This window comes from Triturus cristatus, chromosome 6 (genome assembly GCF_964204655.1).
Source record: "Triturus cristatus chromosome 6, aTriCri1.1, whole genome shotgun sequence".
Lineage (NCBI taxonomy): Eukaryota > Metazoa > Chordata > Amphibia > Caudata > Salamandridae > Triturus > Triturus cristatus.
Window position 1 is genome coordinate 927,300,040 of NC_140589.1, and position 27,774 is coordinate 927,327,813.

Here is a 27,774-nt window from a genome sequence, read left to right on the forward strand (position 1 = left end):
AATGTAGAGGTGATCCATTTAGAGGTGATTTCACTCACACAGGGCTTGTAAGCATGGCTGTAAGATTGGATGCAATTGTGTTCATCTTCAAAATGTGTGTAGTGTATTTTGCCGAACTACGGGGGATTATCCATAGGGCCCAGCAGAAAGTTTCTCATCAGTGGCAAATGTATACCTGTCAACCTCTAGACTTAAAATTGCAGGTCTTGTGAATTATTTAAGGGTGATGCAGTTAAGGTGAAAAGAGTACAAATTCTATTTTTTTTATTAAAGTCTGAGGTATTAAAAGTAGGGTAGCATCCAACAATGGGGGTGACTTGACAGGTATGCTATGTGTCCAGCACATAGCATGGGGTCAGAGGTTATGTCCATTATCGCTTGATTGGTGATAGAAAATTGGGCACAGGTGCAGCTTGTTGAATTACTTCAAGTCGACAAACCCTATGGGATACTGTAGCCATGACTGCATGATGCCATCAGTAATGCCACTTAACATGTCATGAGTGATATAATGTGTGAGGGCATATCAGTGTATACAAAGGTGCAAGTTTTGATTAAATCCCTAACCTATAACTGGTGATTTTAGTGTTTTTTTCTCCGTTTTTCAGCGTTCAATCCTATCTGATTTCAGCTCCTAACTCTAACATCACTTTAATCCTTGTTTTTTTCACTGAATTTCTGGTGGGTTTCTCCACGTATGCTAAGATCTTACTACCACACTTAACTATAACGTCACTTTAAACTTTGTTTTTCCTGTGAATTTCTGTGTTTGGTTTCCTTTTTACCATATTTAACGTTGAGCATATGCCCAACACCCTCAGTCAATCTGCGGCCAATCTGCCAGCTGCTTAAGGGCTTCGGCTGTGGGCACTGGGGCGTTTGGTTGTTGGGCTCAGGGTAGCTGACGCAGAGCAGTACAAGGCCTAATCAGGGGAGGTGGTGTGTGCTACCCCAGGTACATAACCAACAGTACCCAATACATCATTGTCCAGCCGGTGCTTTCACGTATAAAAAAGCATAAGTACTTTGTTATGCACACACTCCTTCATAATACATATTAATTTACAAATATGTGCAAGTAGGCAGGTGAAATAGCTACAGTGACTCTCTCTAACAGTCCACATCAACAGTGAGCCCTGAATCCTGAGACCCCACCACATATACTACTCACTTTAAAGGGGTGTTAGTTATCGAAAGGCAGACCTACAGGCTTTGAAAGGGTGTTGCCACACTCAGATGAAAACTAAAGTAATTGACCAATGCAACAACTTTAAACTGTTTGAAATGGTACCACCTAACAATGATATTCATTAGAACAATGTCATTCTTATGACCTTCAGTGAGAAATATAAAGTATCATTGTCATCTTTTTCATTCTCAATAAAGCATTAGAATATCAGTAAAATATGAGAATTAGTCTTTTTTTTTCACTTTCAGTGCACTACTTTAAAATTTCAATAAAATATGAGCATGAGTCCCTTTTTGTTTTACTTTCACATGTTGCAAGCACAGCTTAAGGATCCACCCACAGAGGTCCCCACACCCCAGAGTTTCTGAGCAAAAGCACATGCCCTAGGAGTACTTGAAACTCTGTGAAAACTCTTAGTTAGGGTGGCATCCACACTTCTGCCAGCCCCACAAAAACTTGATGGTACATTGGTAGTGCCCCTCCCTCCTGCCCTTGAAACAAATATGCACATTTTTGAGTGCCACAGAAGGTTCTCGGGCGCTCTTTTAGCCCAAGACATTAATATTTTGTTAGCAGCTCTTTTAACCTTTGCCTTTTTTTCATTTTTAGGTTGGTTTCCCAATCTGGACACCCACATCCTTCTTTTGTTTTTTTGAGAGTTGGGAGGGGAGACCCAAAGCCCTCTCAGCTGCTCCCGCCTTATCCATGTGCAGCTGCCGCTGGTACGGTTTGACTTCTGCAGGCACGTTCCAGCTGCACCGCCGTTTCCTGCTTCCCCAGAAACGGAAGCGGCGAGTTGGAGGAGCTCCCTTCTCCTCTGTATGTTGTCCCCACAGAGTTGGGGACCACAGGAATAGCGTTTACATGAGCACTGGGAGATTACATGATTCACCCAGCATCCCAGGATGATCAGCCGATGCTGGGACTTAACCCTGGTACGCTAGTTCCAAAGTCGGCAGCTCTGCCTGTTAGGCCACAGCTCCTCTCTAAAAATAAAATGCTGAACGAAATGGCACCAAGTTTGACATGTACAGAAGGGATACAGTGTTCTGTGTGGTGGCCTTTATTTGATGTAAATTGTCTGAGGTTTTAAGTCAAAATAGTGAGTTCAAAAAATTAGTTGCTGTCTGAGTCCGTGAGTGTCCACACTTTGAATCTGAGCTCAGAATCTAATGTTTTTTACCCTGCTATGCAAGACTGAAAACAAACTGTTCTTTGCATACTTCGTTGGTGGGAGGACTGGATGCAGGACTTGGCCACGGCCATGTCCTGCACCCAGAATTCACTAGGGACTGTTCAGGGTGCTCTGGGATGGGGCCTAGGCAAACTGGTTGACTGAAGCTCCCCAGTCAACATGAAGGTCGTTTTTCCACTTTCCGCCGTTTAAAAAAATAATAGAACTGCATAAACTTTCATTCAGATAGGAACTGTTTGTTCTGAGCAGCATAAAATGATTAATGGAAGGAATAGTGGAACTAGACTGTCAGTCCATCTCCTGACTTCTGCATTCCTGGAATGTGAACTTCCTCAACCAGTGTTTCTTTGTCTATAGCCTTTGATTCGCCATCTGAAGAGATGCCATCAAGAATACCTAGCCACTGTCACTCTTGGAGCCTCTGAAACTTTACTAACCTTCTGAAATGACTCAAGTCTCCCCTTTATCAAGCTCCTTACTCAGCTATTTGATGTGTGTGGCTTGCAATTGACCAGAATGATAGTAAAAAAAAATTGATGCAATGTATTTTTGTATAATTTAGCTAGTTCATTAAAAATCATAATCTACGTGTCTGGAACAGCTGTGTTATTGCTGTCTAAATATTTCATTCCAGCGAAATGGAAACTCAAGCAAGTCATAATAACAGCTTATACCATGTCACAAACTGAATTGTTTCTTATGCTTTAAGAAAAGGAATCCGTAAAATAATATACAAAGCTCCATTAAAAAAGAAAGTTAGGGTACAATTACACTTGCATTTTTTAAAAACTTTTGAGTGGACTTGCATTTCAGATGTTGATAGTTTAGAAAATACAATTCAGTACTTCATGTTAAAAAAGATCGAATGAGGCTCCAGTGGTCCATCAAAATCATATGACGCAACACTTGATGAAAACTGCAATAATAGTTCACTCCTATTCACTGACATGCTCTTTTAATGTATCAAATAAATTATTGCTTGATTGTGGGCATGTAAAATAATTTTGTGGGCAAATTATTTTACATGCGCGGTTACTCCGCGGTTATTCATTGTGGTCTATATAGTTAGAAAAATATTACAACAAAAAATCAAGAAAGGAAATACAGTACAGACAACTTCATCGTTTATTGGACCTGGTCAACAAAATAAATGTTCTTAAAGCATAGACATGCTGGGTGGGGAGCAAACACACAGTTGTAGAGCATTTGAACGTTTAATGCTGTGAAAAGGAAAAAATCTGGAAAGAAGACTAAGTAATGAGATGATATGGATGTACCAGCGGAATTTGTGATGCAATGTGAACATTGCACAGAGGTACATTATTATGATGAAAGGAATAAGTCGTGAGCGCACTTAAATTTGAACACAAATAGCAGAATTGGATACAAGCAAGGAAAAAGCTGCCAGTAGGGAGCTTTGGGCCGTCCTCTTTACTGTCAATATATATTTAAGACCAGTGGGATATTGAAGCTAGAGGTGTGGCCTGCAGTATAGGCACTGTGGTGAAGACATTTGTCTTTGTTTTTCCTATTTGATGAATCCAGAGGTGATATTTTGATTACTCTGTGTCACTCAGTCACTGAGAATCCTCTTGCAGTGGTATTGAAAAGAATGCTTGGCACAAGTCAGTGGCGGTGCACTAATCTGCCTCTTTTGGATTCTGGAACAATATTACTGCTGGATCCAGAACCACTAGACAACATGGACTACAATTGTATTCATTTTCTGGAGGTCTTGAACAATCCTCCATTTGCTATTTGACTTTTTAATTCTAGTCACTGGAGAATTGCAAGAACTATCAAGACCTTCTCAAAGGATTTCCTGCTCAATCATTTTCTCAATTACTGGTTTAATTTCCTCTTCATCCTCTTTGGTTAGCCTGTATTGTCTAGTTTGGTGGAAAGTTGCATCTGGTTGTACTTCAATCTTCACTGGTTATGCTGTTTCAATCAACCCAATTTCTTTCCCAGTGAAATCCCATACCTTTTCTCAAAGTAAATGTTTTAAATCTGGAGGTAAGCCTTCTCTTGTGAAAGCTGGGTAAATTTTTACTCTAGTGTCCGCTGAGCTTAATCTGCTCAACTAAATCCTCATCCTGCATTTCGACTGCTCACCACCTGGTGTGCAATAAATAACACAATTGCAAAAAGATTCCTTCCAAGCAGGTGCACTGGACTTGAATCACACAAAATAAACTGATGTTTATTTTTATCTGTCCTATTTTAACTGGGACATTTGCTGAAATCTGATTAACAATTTAGTTATTACTGATACCTACAACTTGGATTTCTCTTCCCAAGAAGCATAGGCTTGGACCTAGCACAGAACGAACTGTAGAACGGGTAGCCCCCTTATCAATCAGAAATTAAATGGGATGGCCATAGACTTCTCCATCAATGTATGGGCCACTGTGGTCTACCTTCAAAACATCTCCAAGTAAGCAGTCCTCCTCACCCCTCAGGCACAATGATTGTGAACTGCTTCCTGCCATTTCATAATTAGGAATCATAGCATTAGGCTGATAGCCTTCATTAGATGGCATTTTATTTCACATATTTTGTAGCATTATTGGGGCTGTTGTCATTGGCATGGTAAATGTTTTCTGACTGCATTTAATCCAACGTTTTGCATATTCAACATCATATTATTTCATTGTACCATTTGATTTCACTCTGAATTTCTTTAACCCTTAGAGGATTCTGTCTACGTTTCATCTTCCTGTGCCCGATTGGGCCACAGATATGGCAAGCTGTGCTCTTCTTTAACATCTCAACATTTCCATTCATTCTATCTTCTTGCATTGATGGATTCATCCCATGCATACCACTTCGCACACAAAAAACATATTTGAACCCATTTGATTCATCAGAATTTTTTCCTATGAGTGAGCAATGATCAGTTTTTCCATCAATCATTTTTTTTCTCAAGATCATCATCACTGTTCTTTGCCAATTTCAAAGTCTCATCAATACCCTTTATCGACCAACACCACTCACTCTGTTGAATATGTTTACTTATTTCTCGTCTTAGTCGTTTATGAAAGCAGACACGAAACCCTCAACAGCATCTTTCTCCAAATATTTGACTCTGCTATGTTTCTGAAACACCTGCATCAATCTCTCATAATAGGAATGTACTGATTCTTTGGTTACCTGTGTCATTGTAAATATCTTTTCCCAATTTATCTCCCTTACCGGTATCAGTTTTTCTAAATGCTCAATCATTTCCTTATATTTCTGAGCTACATCTACAGACGGTGCATTATTAGGGCCAGCCTAGCCAGTTCCTGCACTGGCCATCCAACAGCCACCTTACAATCCAACCGCAAATCTCCTGGAACAACAATCTCAAATAACATATTGAAATCAGTCCACAACATCGGAGAAAGGTGTGTCAGGTTAAGGGTTTCATCATACCACTCGGCTGCATCTTCTCTCAAATTTGAACAATTATGTGTAAAAGCATACAAATCTGCCCGGGTCCAAGGGACATGCACCAAATTCCCTTCACGTACCTCTTTTAAAGGAAACTCAGCAACAAGACTTGTTCTTCTCCTGAATCACTTTCTATATTTCTTACCCCTTTTCCCTCATTCCTCCTCCTTTTCTTCTTATTTTCTGTAACTTTTCCCCATTTATCTCAGTATTTCGTCAAATCCTACTATACTTGAGTTTTCTCATTCAAATCTTTTATATGAGCTCTCATATAAATGAGACACATCTCTTTAATTTTATCTTGTGTTAAATCCATTTTTTAATTTTGTTCAACATTTTTCATTTTACTAATAACCTCTAATTCTTAAGACAATTCTTCCAATTTGTCATGAGCTTTACTAGCACATCTCGCTGCTTCTTTAATCAAATATCTAATCTTATCAGCATTGGAGGTCAATAATCTGTTCGAATCCACATTTGCATGCAATATCTCTCCAAATACTAGTTTTAGAATTCAAATACAAATTTGTTTAGGTGATGGCTCTATCACCACTATTTTCTCAGGTATTATCTGTGCTGGGTCTTCTTGTGCCCTAGTCCCACTCATACTAGGCATTGTCATTGTTGCTGACTCTTCTGATGGAGCAGTCGGTATAGCTCCAGTAAGATTTTGCACCGCTGCAGTATCTCCGCCACATCCCTACCTACCCCAACAGTAGTCTGGGTCTGTTCCATCTGTCTTTCTGTATACGGAGAAAGTCTTAAATCAACAGTTCATCTATGAATTTGTCATCATTATCTGATTCCTCATTCTGTCCTTTCTCTTTAGTTTTGTCTTGTTCTATTCCTTAACTGTTGTTGGAAGCGTTTTAACACATTGCATCATATCTCCCCTCAACATTTTCACTTGCCGAAGTAATTTGCTTTCCAACCAAGCGCTGGATAACATCTTTATAGTTTTATCTTTCTTCTCCCTCACTTTCTCACTTTCTCTGTTGCCACACGCTCTTATTTATTGAGTGCCTCAAACTGTGTCGTTTTCGATATTGGTATCATAAAGTACGGTATTTGCCTCAGGAAATCAAATATTGTAATATTAAAGGTGTCCTCCATTGGAAACTGTAAAGCCTCATTATGCTCTGCATGTTTATTATGCTCAAAAACACATGTGTAATACCTGACCTCTTCTATTATTGTATATGCTGGTGTGCCGTCCCGCAGTAACTTCTGTCCCTTTTTAGGCATTCCCTCCATTTTAGGTTTAGTTTTTGTAAATAGTCCATCAATTTTTCCCCTAAACAAGCTCAGGTAAACCATATTACCAAACAAAGTATAAACTCCATTTACAAAGAATTTGACAAACAACCATCAATAGCAGCACAGATGTGTCAAAGGTGAACCTATCGCAGAGCTAGTGTTCCAACGGACAACAAAAAGGAGCACAACTAGTGGTGACATCATATAGCCAACCATCAATAGCAGCACAGCTCTGTCAAAGGTCAACATATCATAGCACGACTGTGTCAACAGCCAACAAATCAGAGCACAACTAGTGATGATGTCACACCAATCTCAGCACCAGAGAGCCTCAGAATCAACCAATCACAACGCAACTTCTTCGTGAACAGAGAAACAATTGCAGAACCATATTAAATCACTTTAACTCAATAAACGTTTGTGTGTTTACTCTAGAAAGGAAAATAGAAGTCAGATCCTTAGTTAGGACAAGTCAATTGCAAACCATACATTTTCTAATTTGAGCAATAAAAGAAAGAACCACACCACTCTAATAAAACTCTCCCATGGCAATTTCTGTCAGCAAAAGTCCACCTCTGAGTTATTGTACTTTACCCCGTGCATTTAGAGTAGGTACAACAACTCAAGTTAGACTCTCAAATCTGGAAAGAAAAAAATCATTATTTCAAAATGCCTATCAATGTGTAAGCAGAGCCTCACTGTACACACCACAATGCAGACAAATAATCAATTTCATGGGATATTTTTCAACAAAATCCACTAACCAACTCAAATCTATTTCAATAACAAATAACTTCAAATGGGTTTTCAAATATGTACATACATCATACTAACAGTAATCAACCCACTAATTGAACCCACACGATCATCATTACATATCTAAACAACAACACAGAAGCAGAAATCCATCATCACAATTCATCTTGGCACGCTTCCCAAACTCAGTTATTCCCTTTTCATGCATACATTCCTAGTTCATTCAGGACCGCACAGGTAGTTAAAGTTACGCTGTTTGTCAATCTGCAGTATGATCCGACACCAAAAGCTGGCAAATCTCCAAAATCGTCTTTCCCCTTCAATTGTGGCAAAAATAATCCAAAACAATAATTCTAAATGGTGGATCCCTTAAAGAGGAGGTGCTCTAATGCAAACCCTCCTCTGCTACCACATTGGGGGGGACCCCAAAAATTATCTGAACCCCAATATTTTGAACACCCCAATTCTTACTTAATTAATTTAGCATAACAATTTCCAATAGTTTTAGCGGTTAGAGCATGGGTGCCCACAAACATTTTCCCAGAGGCCAATATGTTTGGTGTGTAATGTGCCTGTGGGCCGCTTTGATGACACCAGGGTGGTGGTCTGGCGAGGGGATTGGGGTTGATTAGCGGTAAGGTGGGTGTAGGGGAAGTGAAGCATATACATCTAGTGGCTGAATAGAACAATGTGAAGCCACAACACCTGAGATTATTTCTGGCTTCCCCACTCTTCCACATTGTGTGATTTTTTGGCAATTGGTTTATTTCACTTTCCCTCCTTTTGCTTCACTATCACAAATAAAAGGACATCAAAATGCATGGCTTCAGGATGTGCCCTGTACAAAACCTTCTCCTGTGTTTGATTTAATAAACTATAAAGTGTGAACAAAACAACTGACTTGCCACTTTAGTTCACTATTGGCATTGTTGTCAGAGTAGAGGGGAGAAATAAGGTTTCTAAATATATGTTTGAAACCTATCAGTTTTAAATTAATACTTCTAAATGCACTGATATAATCAGTTGTACTAAGGTGAAAAGGTTTTGCATGTTAATTAAATACACTATTTGAATTTTGAAGAGGTTGTTATATTTTTACGCTTTTGCTGCCAAATAAAAATTATGGTGTTTCTAAAGTAAAGGGGTGCAGGACTCCCGTGTTACATCCTTTCTTAAACACCATTAAACCCTGAAATAAATGATTGGTTGTTTATTCATTAAAGACACAAAGGCTATCATTATGCGAAACCTATTATTGCTACTCCAAACTGCAGCACTTTAAAGCAAACTTCAACCGCACTTACAATTCTAGAATTAGAACCACCCTATAAACTGAAGCTAAGCAGCCATCTTCCCCTTTGCAGCTGCTCCGCAGTTAAACTTTCTTGAACTTGAAAACAAATAAACAACTAAATGATCCATATCTCCACTTTTTACTTCTCTGTTTTAGGTCTCCAACTTTATTCCTTCTCTGGAAACAACAACAGAAAACTGAATGTAAACTGTAATTTCTAAAATTCATGGAAAAACATCATAACTTAGAATGCAAACTCACAATTTATTTACCCAAATCTTTACTCTCACTTCAATGCAATCTTACCTGGAAAGGGAGGAGAGGATAATGCTAGCCTCTGTGGCTTTAATGTAATCCAGATTCTCTGATCATAAAGCTAGGAGAATCTACATTTCATATCTGATAGAGACATCTAGCCGCAGATTTCTTAACTTAGAATATACCCCCAGGCGTCAGACTGGATCCGGAAAAATCTTTTTTCCCCAGCAGTACCTCGCCGGGGGGCGTGGAAGTGACGTCAATGGAGTCATATAGCCCCCCCCCCACCCCCCCGGCGTGCTGACGTCAGTTTTCTTCTTTTCTGCTTCCCAACTTCCGGGAACAGTGTGTGATGCCTTCGGGCTTCAAGACGTGTGAATCTTGTACGTGGCAGATGTCGGCGACGGATCTACACGCGATCTGTATGTGGTGCATGGGCGAGCACCATGACTCTAAGGAGTGCGCCGCCTGCCGCCGGCAGAAGCCGAAGTTCTTGCAGGAACGTCGCATGAAGTTGCTGATGTCCCGTTCGGAGCCCTCATGCCACCGGTCTCCTTCTCGTGCTGGGGGGTTGGGTCAAGACAGGTCACAGAGTCATTCTTGCGGACGTCGCTCTCCTGCCGCACGTAAGCACAAGAAAAAAAAGTCGCGGAGGTCACCAACTTCACGTGACGTCGGGGCCCGCTGCTCCCAGTCTCCACCGGACTTGGGTCCTCAAGAGTTAACCCCCACTTACCCGCCGTTTCCTGGAGCTGGGGTGACTAGGACTGGAGGGTCCTCAGACTGACCTGGATGGGTTGATTCGTGATTGCTGGGAAATGGCGCAATTTGCCATCCGGTCGGCCATGGACACCACTGATTCAGTGGGTCGGGCTACGGCCCGGTCAGTTGCTCTGCGTCGCCGTGCTTGGCTGCCCGATGGCTGTTTCCCTGCCAATGTCCAGGAGCGTCTTAGGGATTTGCCCTTTGATGAAGTCACCTTGTTCGACAGACATGCTGACTTGGCGGTTCAACGTCTCATGTCTGAGTTTCCATGAGTTCCATGGTTTCTAGTCCTTGTGTGGTCTTTGCATTTGGTTGCAGTTTTGTCACTGCTTTGTTTGGTAAGCTCCGTCTCTGGGTTCAAGACGTCATTACCCAGGCGGACTGTGTGGCTTTTCGCCATCTTGCCCTTCTTTTGCTACAGCTGGCCAGCTGTTTTTGCATTTCTTTTTGAGCCCTCTGCCTAAGAGCTCGTCTCAAGAGGTGTCCCTTGCTTTTATAGCAATGTCCCATAACCTAGGTGGGGTACTTGTTAGCTATTGTATAGCCCTGACACGGGAAGTTTTGAAGCTTCTTTTCTGTCTATGCTGCGGGTCTCCTGATTCACCCTGCTATTCCTACTGTGGTAGGACGTCCCCTCTGGTGAGACTCACGGGTTTCATGTGGCTCTCTCCTGGGGCTTCTGGGTTGTCCTCTACAGGTTGGTCCTTAGCTCTCTCCTGCCTCTGTGGAGGCCCACTTCCCCGATGTGTTGTTTGGGTTTCTGGTATGCCTGGCTCTTCATGGCGTGTTCTTTCGGTCTCGCTGTGCTCTTTCTGCCTGTCAGCACGTGCCCCTTGGGGGGGTGTTGTTCTGTTCAGTTCCAGAACAGTTTCTCCGTGTTTGTATACACACAAGTTGTGTCACAGGGTGTCGGCAGTGTTCCTTGCGCTCCATTCCTGGTGTGGGAAAGTGTTTACGTCTTCTCTCATATCGGTCCAAGTGGGGTTTTTTGTCTGTGGGCAGTGGAATGTCCGCCAGCTACGTCACTGCTGTGCGTTGCCTTGTTTTCTATTTCCATCTGCACTTCCCTGGCAGGAACTCCGGTTCCTTTGCTGATTGTCACGCTGAAGGTTAGCTAGTTCTGCTCCTGGTCTCTGCTGCTGTATTCTGACCCACTGAGGCCTATTGGTCTGTGTTCCACTCCAGGTGTTTATCTGGTTGTGGGTTCTCAGTCGACACTCAACGCGATATTGCTTTATTTTCTGTCAGACTCATGTCTGTGTATTTTTCACTCTTCCACATGAGTGTTGTGGTCGGTGTCCCATCCTGTCTCACGGGAGGCCAGGGTTCTTTCCCCGTTGACGGGATGCTGTCACTTTTTCGGTGTCTTGATATTGTTTTGACCTGCTTCACACTAGTGCTGCTGGTACCTCTTGTGGATTCTCTTTTACCTAGGGCATGCTCTTCGAGTACTTCCCCTTGCTTTCAATTTGTTTATATACACGCCTCTATATGTATATATCTATATATATATGTGTGTGTATATATATATATGTATATATCCAACCACCTCCTTCTTGCGAGAGAGCAGAGGCCACACAGGGGAAACCCTTTGGGAGCACTTTATTGATGTTGTTCTGGCGAATGCATTTTGACACATAATTTGCCTTCCTCAGCGCCCAAGTGTCCAGGAGGTTTGCAGCGAGATGACTGTAAGTCCTGCCTCCTTTTTAACAGTGTAAGTCCGCTCTGTCCCCAAATGTCCGCTCACCTGTTCTAGTTCACGGTGCTCGTGTGAACTACAGACCCCAGAATCCATTGTGATGAAACCTGGTAGGTGGTGCATGGGGGTATATATATATATATATCTTGAGCCTATCCACAGTGTGAGAGTGCGCTTACTAGGTTTCACGTGCCCAGTATTGGGGGTCTATACCCCAACACACACACTCTCTCTCTCTCTCTCTCTCGATCCCTCTGTGTCTCTCTCTCTCTCTCGATCCCTCTGTGTCGCCCCGGTTTTCCTGTTTTTTCCTTCACCATTGGTACCTTTAGGTACGGTTCACAGCTTGACTACCTGATGCCTCAGTCCTTGGGCTTTTACATGGGTGTGGTGTAGTTCTCATGGTACACACTGTCTCCTTGTGTGTATCCTGTCATCCACATCTGGTAGCCACGGTTCTGTATATCTACTCATGGTGACGTTGTTCCCTCACCTTCCTTTCTTGGCAACCTTTGTGATGTATGCTTACTTTGTCTGCTCTGACGCTGACCTCCTGTCTTGTCCCTTCTCTGGGACTGTGTCTATTGCGGATCCATGGGAAATGGTGTTCAGTTAAACTTCTTTTTGCAGAAGTTTATATTTGTTCTTCCATTATGCACTGACCTTGTTGGTTCTGTGTCTTTCTTTTGTTCCTGCCTGGATGACTGAAGTCTCGCCTGTCCTCTGCAGGCTTGTGGTACCTTTGCCTCCCCTTTATTATAGCTCCCCTGCGGAGCTTCATGAGTCTCGTATCAGTCGTGCTGGCATTTGCTTTCCCCACCGTGTTTTGGTCAATTTATTGACAACTTAGTTCTCTTTGGAACTTGGTGGGTTTTCAGTCTCAGACCCTCCTCCAATGGGGTATGGGTTTGGTATCTATTCTAAGTTGAGGAATCTGTGGCTAGATGTCTCTATCAGATGAACAAGTTACTTACCTTCAGTAACAATGTATCTGGTAGAGACACAGTCTAGTCTCAGATTCCTTAACGTCCACCCATCCTCCCATTTTTGCGATGGCCTTCCAGGTAGGGTTCTTCCCATTGGACTCCTTACAGATGGCCTTGGCCGTCTTGAGGGGTACTCTGGCTCACCTGCCTCTGTGGCAGGGTGTGTCATTGGCTCTCCACCCTTTCTCGTTTAGGGTGGCTAGGTTACGTGCTTTCAGTGCTCTTCCGCCCAGGTTCTCTGGCGTGGACATTCTCATGTTCTTCCACCCTCCCTCTGCCCTGATCTTTCCCCTCCATTGCCTTAGGGTCTCCTTGTTTATGCTACAGTCGATTAGATTGAGGTTCTATTTGCCTATGTTCCAGTTCATAGGTCATTGTGGGGAGCGTGGTGGACGTTGCGGACGTTCTTTGTTGTTGCTCACTTTTCGTCACTCTCCATGAGACATGTTGTTCTAGTCTTGTTGTCCCTTACAGTTACGTCCTGTGGTTACAGACTGTCTTTCATGCGCATCCATTCTGTGGATGCGCACTGTCCTTCGTTTGTCATGCCCTTCATTTCCAATACCATTGCCTCTTCGGAGGGGCGCGGATCTTCGCTTGAGTGAGACTGTTTCTGGTGACGGGTGCTTTGTTCGCTCCCTTCAGTTCCTTCAAGTATTGAGTACTCTTTCAACATGGTCCCTTCAAGGTTTGAGTACCCTTCTCACATGGTGAGGGCTCTCATCATTCTATGGTCTCTTGTTCTTCTTGGTTCACAGATTTTTGTTCTTTTTTCACATACTGTTCTTATACGCTCACAGTTTTTGTAGTGGCTCCGCGTTGTGGCGTGGAAAAGTTTCCCACAAGAAAACTGACATCAGCACGCCGGGGGGGGGGGGGGAGGGGAGGACCTTTATGGCTCCATTGACGTCATTTCTGTGGATGACGTCAGGACGGAGCTGGGCGATGCCTCCCCCCGGCGTGCAGAGGTACTGCTGGGGAAAAACGATTTTTCCGGATCCAGTCTGACGCCTGGGGGGATATTCTAACTTAATGAATCTGCAGCTAGACTGTGACTCTACCAGATACATCGTTACCGAAGGTAAGTAACTTGTTCATCAAGACCGGGAGCTAGCATTATGCATGTTGAAAGATGTAAAAGCACAACAAATGATACATGTTCCATAGGTTTCAAATAAAACATTGCAAACACACCAGCATTAGACCATTCTGCCATCTTAAAAATCTCCTCAAGACATCCTCCAGAAGTAAAAACTTTACAACTCTTTTGGAATGTGCACCAAACTGTTGCATATCCACTCCTGCTTCAAGCATACACAATCTTACCCAACATGCAATAGTCGCTGAACTCACAGGATTAAATGGTCTCGCATAAGAAATTAACAATTGAGTTAACCCATCCCTCCTGAATTCAATCATTCTGCTCTCATATTCTTTCAAACAACGCACAACATGCAACTTTAAATGGTCATCTTATTTTGTATAAAACACTGAAGAAGACATTGGCTTAGTTCTTTTTGTAGTAGTAAATATCAATCCAACTGGTTGTAGGAACTGTCACTCCAGGGGCACAAGTAGATCCGAACTTCGGGGGGGGGGGGGGGGGGGGGTAGCACTCCCAGCCAGGCTGGCCCTACCACTGGTCGCTCATGGTGCAACAGCCTTTTTTGGCACGCCTCCCCCATTTCCTCCTTCTCTGTGAATTCCCTCAGTACCACTCACCAACAATACACCTCATCTCTCTATAGCACCTTTCTGACAAACATTTCATTTTTTATAGCTCGACTCATAGTTTACTCACATTCAGTTCTGTGATCTGAATGGTACACGTTCTTTGCAGCAGGCACATTTACCCTCTGCGCTGTGTGGGTGGCAGGAGTGCCCATGTGAGGGCACGGTGAGCGATGTAACAGTGTGAGAGTAGGGTAAGAGGAGTGACTGCAGGGTGAGTGAGGTGACCATATGAATTTGGGTGCGGATGTAAGTGCAGAGTGGGATGAATGAATGCGTGGTTTGTGATGGGCTTGTTTGAGTGAGATTGCAGATTGAGCAGTGAGGGGGACAGGTAAGTGAAGTGTCACATGAGTGCAGGGGGAGTAGTGTGCTCATGTGACTGCAGAGTGAGGTACTGGGTGAACAGCGCAAGTGCATTGTAAGTGCATTCTGATCGCTGTGAGTGCATTGTGAGCGTGAAAGTGAAGAGCGGGAATGAGAAGTGAGTTGTCTTAATGCAGGGTGCATTCCCAGACCCTTGAAGTAACTCAGCATGCCATTGATGGCGGTGTAGGGTTTCAAATATAAGTTAAACTATTGCTATTATCTGGCGCTTTAAGTTGGATGAAAAAACTGAGGGATCTCTCAAAGAGGGGCATGGTCGATATAATTAATGGCGTGGCTTAAAACATTTATGTTAAAAATCTGTGCTCAGCATAAAATGCCGCCCGACTGGTATTTTGCTGCTTCTGTTATTGCCTCCACATAAGTAACATTACACCTACAACAAGCCAGGACTATTGGTTTTGTCAAAATGTATTAGTTGCATAAAATAAATATACTACATGCATACATACAACTATGGCTTTGTTGTATATAATGTTGAAAATGCTTATTTTCTTGCACAAGAGGTTGTAGCTTAATGGCTAGAGCAGCCAACTTTCGAGCTTAGGAAGCAGGTTTGAGTCTCGGCGTCGGCTCAACATCCTGTGTTTCTGGGCAAATTACTTAATCGTCCATGCCTTCCAAAAAATAAATGAAGATGTCCTTGTTGGTGTTCATGTAAAGCACTTTGAGTTTAGCAATACAAAACTGCATAAAAATAAAAGTTACATCAAAACAGTGAACTGTTGCAGAGTTAAGATTTTTTTTTCCATCCTGAGTGTGAGGGTGAAAATTGCCTGCTTTTAAGAACTGCCGGGGCTGAGCACGGGCAGGACCAGGCCCACTTAAAACCCTGCTATTATGGCATTAATCAGGGATCGAGGGTGGAGGAAATAAATAATGTGCTGATCCAGCAACAAACTCCCAGTCTTATGATTAGGGTTGCCAGCTCACTATTTTGATGTCCTAAACGGTACAAAAATAAGCAGTCACCTACAGCTGCATTTTCAGCACTTCTCAGTGCATTCTTCGAACAGCAAATATAAATAGAAAGCACTTTTATTTGTGTTCTAGGGCTGCCTGAATGATCCATGACTGATAATTAAAGAGAACAAAGACAGAGAAGTCACATTACAAATGAATGCATACCTTTTTATGTATAACCCTATTTAGTGTCAAGAGGAGGTCTTTGCAGGCTCCTTAAACAACACATGGCTGGCTTTTTTCTTTTGGCAACCCTACTTAATATTCCTTTTCATGATATGCATTCTCACACTATGGCAGTAGGTGTAAAATACAAATGTAAGGAATAGGCAGGGTGGGGGCTCGGGGGGGGGGGGGGGGGGGGGTACTGGATCCATAACAAAAAACTAAGCCTTGGTAACCAGTTTATAAAGGTATGTAAATATGCAAATGGTCTTTCAAGACCTGTGAAAAACGTGGGCGTGCCAGAGATAAGACTCTAGACACGGCCCAGCCTAGCCCACAGCAGCTTGTGCTGCAGCAGCCGGGCTGAGACACGACGGGGGGGCTGAAGTCTTTTAGCCCTATGGGCGTTGTGCGCCTGGGTTACTCATCTCCACCTCTCTTACATCTGAAACCCTTCGAAATGAAATGAAATATAATAAAGCTGCTATCTTGCTAGATAATTGCCGTAATGTCAAAAACTCGTTGTAAGACCAACACTCTAATTTCGTAAAAATCAAAATCATATCCCATAAAGAACTATACTTGGGTCTAGGAGACCTCCATAACTTAATCCCCTTCATTACTCTACAAATCAAAATTTCTCATGACCTGCTGCCACCGCTGATCTATAACATATTATATAATTCTGTAACATAGACCCCTCTCAAATTAAGATAACACATTTGAAAGGTCTATGGGAGATTTCTCCACAGGAACTAAGTCTCTCTCCATGTGCCAACTAACCCATGTTTTCCATGCTCCAACATAATGTTTCCATGTCCCAGGTGCCCAAAACTCTTTAAGCAACTCCTGAGCCTGTTCGAAAGTCCCCTTAAATCTTCCAAGCAAGAAGGTTCATCGTCTCTTCCAAAACTAAAGGATGAACCTCTCCTCTTGGATCTAACAACATGTCTTCTGAAATTGGTATACAAAATGGCTCTTCTGCTATTAACTCCAACAACCCTGAAAACCAAAACTGAGCTGTCCTAAAAGGAGTGCTCAGAATGATCTGACGTTTGTCACCTCACCAACAACACCACCCTCTGAATCATCGTGAAAGATGGGAACACATACTCCTGAAGTATATTCCAAACCTGTTGAAAAGCATCTACTGCTTCCACTTGGGGATCTGGTCTCCAATTGAAATACTGTGGTAATTGGAACGTCAACTTTGAGGCAAAAAGATCCACCTCCAAAGGACCCCATACATTTGGAATTCTCCTGAACAGATGCAGACTCAACTTCCAATCACTGCACTCCTGGAGATATCTTGCATTTCAATCTGCTGTGGTATTGAACAGACCTGGTAAGTATTCTGTTTGTAACCCTATCTTTTGTTCCAGACAGAAATTCCATATTTCCTTCACAACCTGAGTGACTTTTTTTTACTTGCTGCCTGCCATTTATAACAGACTTCTGACACATTGTCAATCTTTAATAACACATTGCAATTCTCCAGTATTGAATATTTCATAGATTCACATGCTTGTATCTGCCCCGTCGTCATGGTGGGAGTCTTGAACTAATTAGAAAAGTAGTACCATAGAAGTACATAAAAAACCTCCAGAAGGAGAGAAAAGCTTTGGAAATCGTTAGCATCCTTATGTAGGCCCAAACGTTGGCCAATCACAGACCAGCCCTAGAACTCAGCTACCCAGTCAGAGCCACCAGACCTCAGATTTCTAACTGCACGTTGTTTGTAAGGGAGTCTCCCTGAGCTCTGCTCAGTTTTCCAGTGGTGAACTTTTGACCTTGTTTGATTTCACCTCAAGGTATTGTGTTTTCAACATTCTTTTCTAAAGATGTCTGAGGGTTCTAAGAAGAGGCTTTTCAGGCCCTGTAGATCCTGTGGAAAAGCAAGGCTTTTTTCTGAAGATCCTCAGAAGGATTGCCTTTATTGCCTTTATCCCAAACATAAGGACTGTAAATACTTGATAACCTTTTCTGGTAAAACTTTGAAAGATAGAGAAGCCAAGTTACTGTTATGGCTTCAAAAGAAAAAATCAAAATCAGAATCTGGGTCTGATATTGAAGAAAGTCCTGGGCCATCTTCTGTTGAGAGGAAACGTCAAAATGAGGGCTCTACCTCATTGAAGGCTGATGTGAAGAAACTTAGGGCAGAAAAATCTTCCACTGCCGAGAAATCTGCGGTTAAGCCTAAGGATCCAGGCCTAAAGAAGTCTTCTGCTACTTCTATGCCTGTCACCCCTCTAAGACAGGTTTTGTCGACGAAGAAAACTCAGTTGACGGATCCGTCCTCGAGATCTTCTTCAAAATCTCCGACTGCTATGGTGACGACCGCTTCGTCGATGGCTGTGGCGACGGCCTCGTCGACATAACCAGTGACATCGTCGACGGCTGTGGCGACGGCAACGACAGTTACTACATCAACGGTTGCATCTACCACGTCGTCGACGGGTGCGTCGACAGCCCCGTCTACGGGTGCTCCGTCGACGGTAGTTTTCAAATCACCTTCACGTCCAGTGTCGACGACGATAACTATACTGCGCCTCACATCGTCGAGGGTGTCATCGACGGATCAAACACAGGCTTCTGAAAGCTTGCATCGGGTACCAAAGTCACCGGCAAATTCTCCTTTGCCCAAGGTCTTGCCTTTACTTCTTTCCCACCTCCTGGATACGGAGGAATCAGGTGATGACAGTCTATTTGGACCTGCCTATAGTCCTTAACAGCTTTGCGTCAAATGTCAGGACACTGATGAGGAAGGAGAAGCACAAGCACAGGTGTAATATATGGAAGATGACTATTCTTTTACAGGACACCCCCAAGTTCAGCGTTATGACTCTTTTCAAGAGCATTATCCATACAAGGCGTGTTAAGAGCATCAGGAGAGTCACAGAGATTCCATGCTGGTCCCAGTCTCCTTAGTCTCGGATGTAAGACATTTGGTTAACGACTACTATAAGAGATTTCCGATTCCTCATGCTCCAATTCCTTTGACACCTGGTGGTCCGAGTATTCATGTTGCTACACCTCCACCTGTGGTTACTCTGCCTCCTGTGGTTCAGGCCGAGAAACAACCTCCTCGATGTATTACCATCCAGGATGATTACATAGAAAGTGATCCAGACGATCAGCCTGAGGAAGGTGAGCTAACACAGGATACAGACCTTCTTGGCCAAGAGTAGGATGATTATGTGGTTCCATCTTCTGCGTCGCCCTTCTCTTTCTCCGGCTATTTCACCCCCGGGAGACATTGGGGTCTTCCATGAAGTGCTTGAGAGAGCCTCCAAGAGATTAGATTTGCCTCTACCAGTAGTGCAAACCGAATGTTTCCTTTATGATTTTAAGGATGCTGCAAGGAAATCTGTCCGGTCAATCCCAATATTCGACCATATTTAGAGTGAGGGCCTGAAAATAATGAAGAATCCAGCCTCCGTCCCGGCTGTGTTACCGAGGATGGAGAAGAAATACAAGGCTCCGGATTCGGCTCCAGCTTGCTTAATTGGCCATCCTCGTCCGGATTCTGTCATAATGCAGGCTGCCCAGAGGCGGTCCAGGAATCCGCAATCTCCCTGTATGGAACCGCCTGACGGAGAAGGGAAACGCCTTGACAGTATTGGTTGGTAAACGTTTTGCGACCATGGCTGCTACTGCCATCAAAGCTTCTAACGCCTTGGCGATTTTGGGACGATATGACCGTCAATTATGGTCAGATCTGTCTCTTCTTCTCAAATTCCTACCGGAGGATAAGAAGAAGGAAGCTAAGGATCTTTTGCATGAGGGTGCTAGAGCATCTTCGGAGGTGATCGACTCCGCTATGGATTTATCTTCTATTGCCTTTAGGCAAATGGCTGGTGCGGCAGTCCTGCACAGGCAAGGATGATTGAGGGCGACGTCTTTCCACCTTGAGGTCCAATTAATGGTGCTAGACATGCCCTTCGTTTAGGAAAATATTTTCGGGAAACATGTTGATGAGGAGTTGCAGGGTATTAAAAAAGATACCAAGACTGCGCTTTCATTGGGCACGCTGCAGCAGAGACGATTTAAATCATTTCGAGGAGGTAGAGGTCGAGGCCATCTTTTCAGTCCTACAGATTTCAACCATATGGCCAACATGGCTACTGATCTCAATACGGAGGACAACATCAACAATTTCGATTTTCCAACACATCTTACATCCAGCAGTCAATTAGACGTAAACCTGCAGGAAGAGGAAAACTGCAGGATTCATCAAGAAGGCAGTGACATCTCTCCTCCAGTCACCTCAGTTCATTCACAACGTCTTCGGTCTCATCATCTCTCTCCATTTCTGGATCAATGGCAAATAATAACAAGGGACAAATGGTGCTGGACATCATTCAACACGGCCACACCATGGAGTTTCTCCACAAACCTCCTCGAACTCCGCCTCCATGGAAAACTTTCCGTCATCATCTGTCCTTGTTGAGACAAGAAATATCAACGTTACTAAAAAAAAAAGGGGCGATAGAAAAAGTTCCTTTCAAGCAACGAGGGAAAGGTTTCTACACCAAATTCTTTTTAATAAAGAAAAAATGCGGAAAATGAAGGCAAGTCATGGACCTAAGGCAGATAAACAAATACATCAAAAAAGCAGTCGTTCAGAATGTTATCTCTCCAAGAGATTCTCTTGTTGATAAACAAATGGGACTTTCTGGCGTCTCTCAATCTCTTAGACGCATACTTTCATATCCCCATTGATTCAAAGCATCGACAATTCCTAAGGTTCGAGGTGGCTGGGGTTCATTACCAGTTCAAGGTTTTGCCATTCGGCCTTCGCTCAGCTCCCAGAGTCTTCACGAAATGCATGGCTCCAGTAGCGGCTTTTCTGTTCTAACAGACAATACCACAACAATGTTTTACCTTGCCAAAAAAGGGGGCACCAGGTCTCTCACTCTATCGGAACATCCCCAAGATATTTGGAGATGGTAAATTCATCACCACATAACACTGCAGATAGAGCATGTCCCGGGCGTGGACAATGATTGGGCAGATTCTCTAAGCAGAACATCTTACCAGTGTCACGAATGGGAATTGAATGACATTCAGTTGAAGCAAGTCTTCAAGCTGTGGGACGCTCCAAAACTAGATCTGTTTGCCACAGAAGACAACAGGAAGTGCGAAAGGTTCGCCAGCAAATTCCCTCAGAAGAATTCTTGGGGGAACGCTCTACAGATGCAATGGACGGGGACATTCGCCTATGCGTTTCCACCGTTTCCCCACATCCCGTGAGTGTTGATCAAAATGAGGCAGGAACCATGCCGTCTAATTCTCATAGCTCTGGCTTGGCCGAGGCAGTTCTGGTACACGGAGCTTCTCTTGTGTTCGACATCGCCACACAGTCTCTTCCCTCCGCTACCAAACTTACTCTCGATGAACAATGCCAAGTTGTTCACCCTCAGATAAGGTCTCTAAGTTTGTCAGCTTGGAACCTCACAACTATGAATTCGCAGACTTGAACATCTCACAGGATTGCAGGTCTATTCTGCAGCAGGTCAGAGCTCCATCCACTAACTAGTCTTATGTTGCAAAATGGAAGTAATTCTGTCATTGGTGCGAAGAAAAGGAATTGCATCCTTTCCACTCCACTCCGGATCAAATTTTGCCCTTCTTACTTCACTTAGCCAAGTCTAAATTAGCTCATTCATCATTAAAGGTACACCTGGCGGCAATCTCCAGGTTTCGTAGAAGGTCAGGGGATCTACCCTTGTGGTCGACACGAAAAGTTAAGGAGTTTATGAAAGGTCTCTTTGGGGTTTTCCCACCCTTAAAACGCCCTACAGTTCTGTGGGAACGAAATACAGTTCTGGCTCAATTGATGAAATCACCTTTCATACCCATTCATAAAGTGGATTTTAAATATGTTTCTAGGAAGACGGCTCTTCTCTTAGCCCTCACTTCAGCGAGAAGAATCAGTGAGATACAAGCTTTCACGATTGCTGAACCTTTCCTACAAATCAGACAAGATAAGCTTATCTTGAGGACAAATCCTCAATTCATCCCTAAGGTTCCAACTTCATTTCACTTGAATGAACCAGTTGTACTTTCCATGTCCTTTGGGAATCCCTCATCCAAGTTGGCAGGGTATGCCCAGACGTGGGTCCCTTGCTCATTTTGCCACTGGATTCAAGCTAGCCTGCCTGATGAGGGCTGTTAGCCCGAAACCAGTCCCAGGATGCTTGTTTCCGGTCCAGGGATGACATGGCTTGGCAGTTCGGTCTGGACTGTTCCCATGAGGCACAGGGTCAAGATTGATTTGAAAATAGCTGTGTCTGAACTGGGGTGACAAAGGGCCATATGTAGGTAATTTCTATTTACCGATTCATAAATACCGAATTTTACCGATTCGGTATTTATGAATCGGTAAATAGAATGTAGGTAAACATTCGGTAATGATTACCGAATCGGTAATATTCGGTATTACCGATTCGGTATTTACCGAATCGGTAATAATGCATCCCTTCCCATTCATTCCTATGGGCCTGGAGGCCCATAGGAATGAATGGGAAGCCATTCACTATTACCGATTCGGTAAATACCGAATCGGTAATAGGGGGAGCATATTCATGGGTGGCAGGGTGTCAAATTGACACCCTGTTGCACCCCTGAATCGTGCATGTGTGCACATGTGGCGCATGTATGTCTGCCACATGGCACTTTTAAAACAGCACCAAATTGCTTTTTAAAAGGTATTCGTTATTTACCATCAACTTGTAGTTGGTGGTAAATAACGAATCCAGAAACCACAAATGCACTCACTTGAGTGCCCCCTACATAGGATTTCAGGTTTCGGTAATTTACCGAACCGGTATTTTACCGATTTCTTAAAATTCCGATTCGGTAAATTACCGAATCCTGAAATCCAGCCACCTACATCTCAATTGCCTAAATACCGGTCGGTAACGGGATATTTACTGATTTTCGGCCGTTACCGACCGGTATTTAGGTACCTACATTTGGCCCCAAGTGAGCTAAAGAATGATGATGGATTCAACCCAGATCTGTGACTGGGGGTGAGTGTTTGAAAAGTTTCAGCACTCCGTCCATCATCTCCTTGTGCTTGCTTTGTTCGCCCTAAGTTGGCAGGGTTGCCCAGACGTAGGTCCCTTGATCACTTTGCCACTGGATTCAAGGTAGCCTGGCTGATGAGGGCCGTTAGCCCGAAACCGGTCCCAGGATGCTTGTTTCCGGTCCAGGGAAGACATGGCTTGGCAGTTCGGTCTGGACTGTTCCCATGAGGCACAGGGTCAAGACTGATTTGCATATAGCTGTGTCTGAACTGGGGAGGCATGGTGAGCTAAAGAATGATGATGGATTCAACCCAGATCTGTGACTGGGGGTGAGTGTTTGAAAAGTTTCAGCGCTCCGTCCAGCATCTCCTTGGGTTTGCTATGAAATTAATTAACACCAACACTTCTTCAGCAGAACTTCCAGTGGAAGTCCTTGAATATGATACTTTAGGTACACAATGGAAGGTTCTTTCTCAATGCACACTCGTTTTTTTAATCATTTGTGCCATTTACTTGATGCTCCGTGGAAGTATATAAGTTCCGTCATCCGGAGCTGGCCTCTGTGAATTTTAAGATGGAATTAAATAGTGTCAATACAATGGTTGATGCTTATCATTTGGAATAACTGCTCTACTTTAACAGGCATGTTCTGTATTCCTTCTTTTCACTGAATCCTCAAGGGGCATATGCCTGAGTATGTCTCATTCTGGCGCTACCTTCACATACCTCTAGGACTGCTTTGGAGAAAGATTGTTTCTGGCATTTGCAAAAGAGACATTTTGTCTGCTTGGTTTTCCCTTGTGTGTTACTGTAAGCATTCAGCCAGCTGCTAAATAGTTTTATTTTTCATTGACGTATATTTTTGTTGTGGTCATTGGGTAGTTGATGTTTCAATACAGTGACTTCACTTTACAAAAATACACCATTGGCAATGAAAACTCCTTAAAGTGTCATGAGTTTTTATAGCAAGTGTGATAGTCACAATTGATATCAGGAATATCTCATGGCAAAGCATGTTGATTTTGTATTAGGAGGTACAGTTATTGACTGAATCCTGTAAATGTGTTTTATGTTAATGTGTATTATTATTTCTTCTAGCGTGGTAATGAATCTTCGACTACATCACTCAAAATAGAAGCAGATAATTTCATGCCCTTGCAAGAGACAGTAAGTAAATGTTGAAAATATATGTGGGAATTTCTTGTGTCAACATAATTTTATGGTCTTTTTTAGGTCCTAGGGTAGCAATAAGTGATGCCGTCTGCTGCATCTTATTCTACCTGCTAAAGCTGCCCTGGACACGTTCCAAATTGTACAGCTAGCATCTGCAGCCATTTCACCTTCCCCTGTGTCTCTTCACCACTCCCGGACCCAGGATTAGTCCAGGAGCACCAGCAAAGTTCACCTCTAAACATTTCTTGCCGGATTGAGGGGGACAAGCAGTCATTCCTCACTTCCATTGTACACTCTGTTGTGTTTGAGCAATTGCCAGGGGTGCGGCAAGCATTCATCTTCCGCCTGACCCAGAAGGTGGATTCTGTCACCTCCTAAAGCTATTAACGCTGCGAAGAAGCTTGTCTGGCTCCTTCTCCTGCTGTCTGGAAACTACACATTTTTTATCCATACCTATGATGTTGGTCCTGATCTCACCCTGAAGATTGGGCCAGAGACATCTACTGGTTTAATCTGCCAGCTACCATTGAATCAAAGCTGGCCGGCAAGGTGTTTTTTACTTTTGCTGCATGCTTCAGCTTGTTCACATCATCTGGTTTGTGCCTCCCCACTTCACGTTTATTTTATTTGTTCCTTTACCTAAAGGACAGCAGCTAAGGACTGTGTACCAATTGCTGATGTTTACTTCAGGTTGCTGCTTGCCCTTGCTACCTTCTTTATTGTTCAGTCTGCAAGAATGTTATGTACCACTGTATTATAGACCTATATGGTAAGTACCCACTTACAAACAATGTGACAAATGATTTGGAAAGTCTCAGTATCTTGGATATAAACTCAAAGAATCTCCTTCTCCTTTCTTTTCTAATATAATCCAGCAGCTTGGGGGGAAAAAATGAAAAAGGAAGGAAAATATTGGTCCTGGCATGATCACTTTTCCTCACACATGCGCACATACACATTATGACTCTGTGACAGACATTTTTTGTTTTTCACTGGATTGATGGCCTAGTTGTACACGTTTCACCTCGCATATTCATGAATGCCTCATGATCCTGTAACAACCCTTTTTTTCAAGTTTAATTTTGCAGTTTGAGTATGGCTGACATAAGTCTTGGAACAGTAATCTAAAAAAAAGGGAAAGTGTGCGAAAGCTCATTGTCTTGAAAGGAGCAGCTCAATAGCTATTTGCAGAAGCCTGTGCCCTTTGGTTTTTAAAAAAGTGCGAAAAACAAGACGAAGGACAGGAAAGCAACAGTTGAGTTGAGGCAGTAGCAGCTTATCTCCGCGGAGCGGTTTGGAGCAGCACAGAGAAGGGAGGGGCAGGGGAGCAGTGGGGCAGCGTGGAGAATTGAGGGGCATGGGAGTAGTGAGGGAGCTGGGGGGATGAAAAGAAACAGAAAAAAGTTGAGGGGGCAAGGAAGGGCTGTTGAAGCAATGGATATGCTGGGCAGGGAGAGCAACTCAGAGTAAGGAGGGACGGGGAGTTGAGGGGGAAGCAGTACGCGGGGAGAGGGCAAGAAAACTCATGCACTTCCAGGAATTGCTGAAAGCAAACATAATAGTAGTTACCTGAATGTTAGCAGAGGAAAGATGCAAGTCATCCAGTCAGAAGAATAGTAAAGAAGCTGTGCTGCAAGGTTGAAAAAATACAAGTAAAGGAAGGAAAACCCTCAAGTAAAAGGTAGGCAAATGAGGTTGGCAAGAAACCCAATAACTGATAAGCATCATGCTTACCCAAAGCCCTCTCTAAGTTTTGTAACTGTGCACGATAGGTCTTTCGACAACTGCTGTCTGTAGACGAGACCTAAAAAGGAAGGTCATATGCAGTGCATTTCTAAGGAAACCAGCTATCAACACAAAAGCTATCAAAAACACCTACACTTGAATTACATCAGAGTTAAAAGAGTGAACAAGTCTCAATATTATAAACAAACGTGGGTTCTGCCTAATTTTGCTCGAAAAGCAAAATGGAGCATACAAGTCAGAAAATCCATGGCTGATGAATCTGTAGTTTGATGAACAGCTAATATGTGAAAAGACATCTGTTGCAGAAAATGTTATATTTTAGTTTAAAAACAAAAAATCAATAACTGTAGTTCTTAACAGGACACGAAGAGGGTCTTGGTTGAGGGATTCTCCCCCACCCTCAACTCTCTTTTCTCCCTCCTATTCACTGTATTTGTACAGCACATGGTCCCCTCTTCAATTTTATTTACCTCTTCAACCCCTGTAACTTTTAGCTCTCACAGTCGCCCTTACTCCTGAACAATGGCCATTACTTCTTCCCTGTTCTTCATTACAACTTTCCTTTGTGTCATATTTCAGCCCTCCATCCATGGTCTGCCTTTCCTTCTTATTTTGGGTGGATTTCAGACCATTCTCGAGAGAAGGGAGAGCATGCTTCTTCAAATGTTTGAGGAAATTGGGAGATCATTACTAGAAAAGTGAAAACTACAAAATAAGTCTCCAGTAGGTATGTACGAAGGAAAATAAATCTTCCATACATCCATTGCCAACCGGCCTTGAAAATCCCCAAGTCTGACTGGTGAGGTTAATAACATACCTCTGAGGTGTAGTATTGAAAGCTATCATCTGTTCGAGACATCTAGCTGCAGATTCCTTACCTTAGAACTTCCAGGCATCAGGCTGGATTTGTAAGATTTTTCTTAGCAGTACCCCTGCACTCCAGTAGGTGGTGTATGTCACTTCCACATGACATCATAAGCGTCTAACTTGTCATGATGTCCGCCTCATCTATATAGGCACCACCTCAGCACGCTGACGTCAGTTCTTTTCTTTCCGCGCCAGCCAGCGCAAATCCGTTGAAGAGAGCTACCCCCTGTCATTTTTTGACAGTTTATTTTTTATTTTTTGTTGAGTCTTTTTGGTATGTAGGATTTCCAAAAAGATCTTGGTGTTCCAACCGGGCGGCGCCTGTCACTGCACCATTTCAGTTACCGACCCCCACCTAGTGTGCCTTTGGTACCTGGAGCGTGACCATGGCCCAACCTGTAGTCATGCTCCGACTGCCGGGCCATGGCGCTGGAAGCTTTATAGGGGGCAGTCCTTAAAGCTGCTTGCGGCTCGACGGCAGGTGCCTCGGAGATCTCCTAGAAGATCTCGCTCCTGCTCCTGGTCGAGAGGAAAGTCCGAGCAAGTCTTCGTTCATCCATTGGAAATCTTTAAAAGGGTCAGGTAAAAAGCACCGTCTAAAAACACAAGAAGTCAAAGCATGCTTCGTCTTCACCCCGTCCGTCACCCAACAAGATGGAGGAGTCTTGGCGTTCGAGGCCCCTCTGTGCAGAGTGGGTGCCTGGTTCGACTCCGAGATTCCCTTTTTTCTGGGGACGGGAGCGACCCCCACCCAGTTAAAGAACATTTATAATGCCATGTCGGCGCACCTTTGGGCTACGCGGGTTCTGCGGAAGGAGATCCTCTGGGTTCCTCGCCATTGGCTCTGGTGCCCAGGGCTCCTCAGAGATCCCTT

At 43.4% G+C, this 27,774-nt stretch overlaps 1 protein-coding gene across 2 annotated transcripts in view; it reads left to right on the forward strand.

The window, feature by feature from the left end:
* The window catches only part of AHI1 (Abelson helper integration site 1), a 971,238-nt gene that overhangs the window by 737,136 nt on the left and 206,328 nt on the right, over nt 1-27,774 (forward strand). For both annotated transcript variants that reach the window (XM_085611599.1, XM_085611600.1), the window contains one exon: nt 24,213-24,281. In XM_085611599.1, the coding sequence (XP_085467725.1) occupies nt 24,213-24,281 (69 nt within the window). The remainder of the gene's footprint in view (nt 1-24,212; nt 24,282-27,774) is intronic.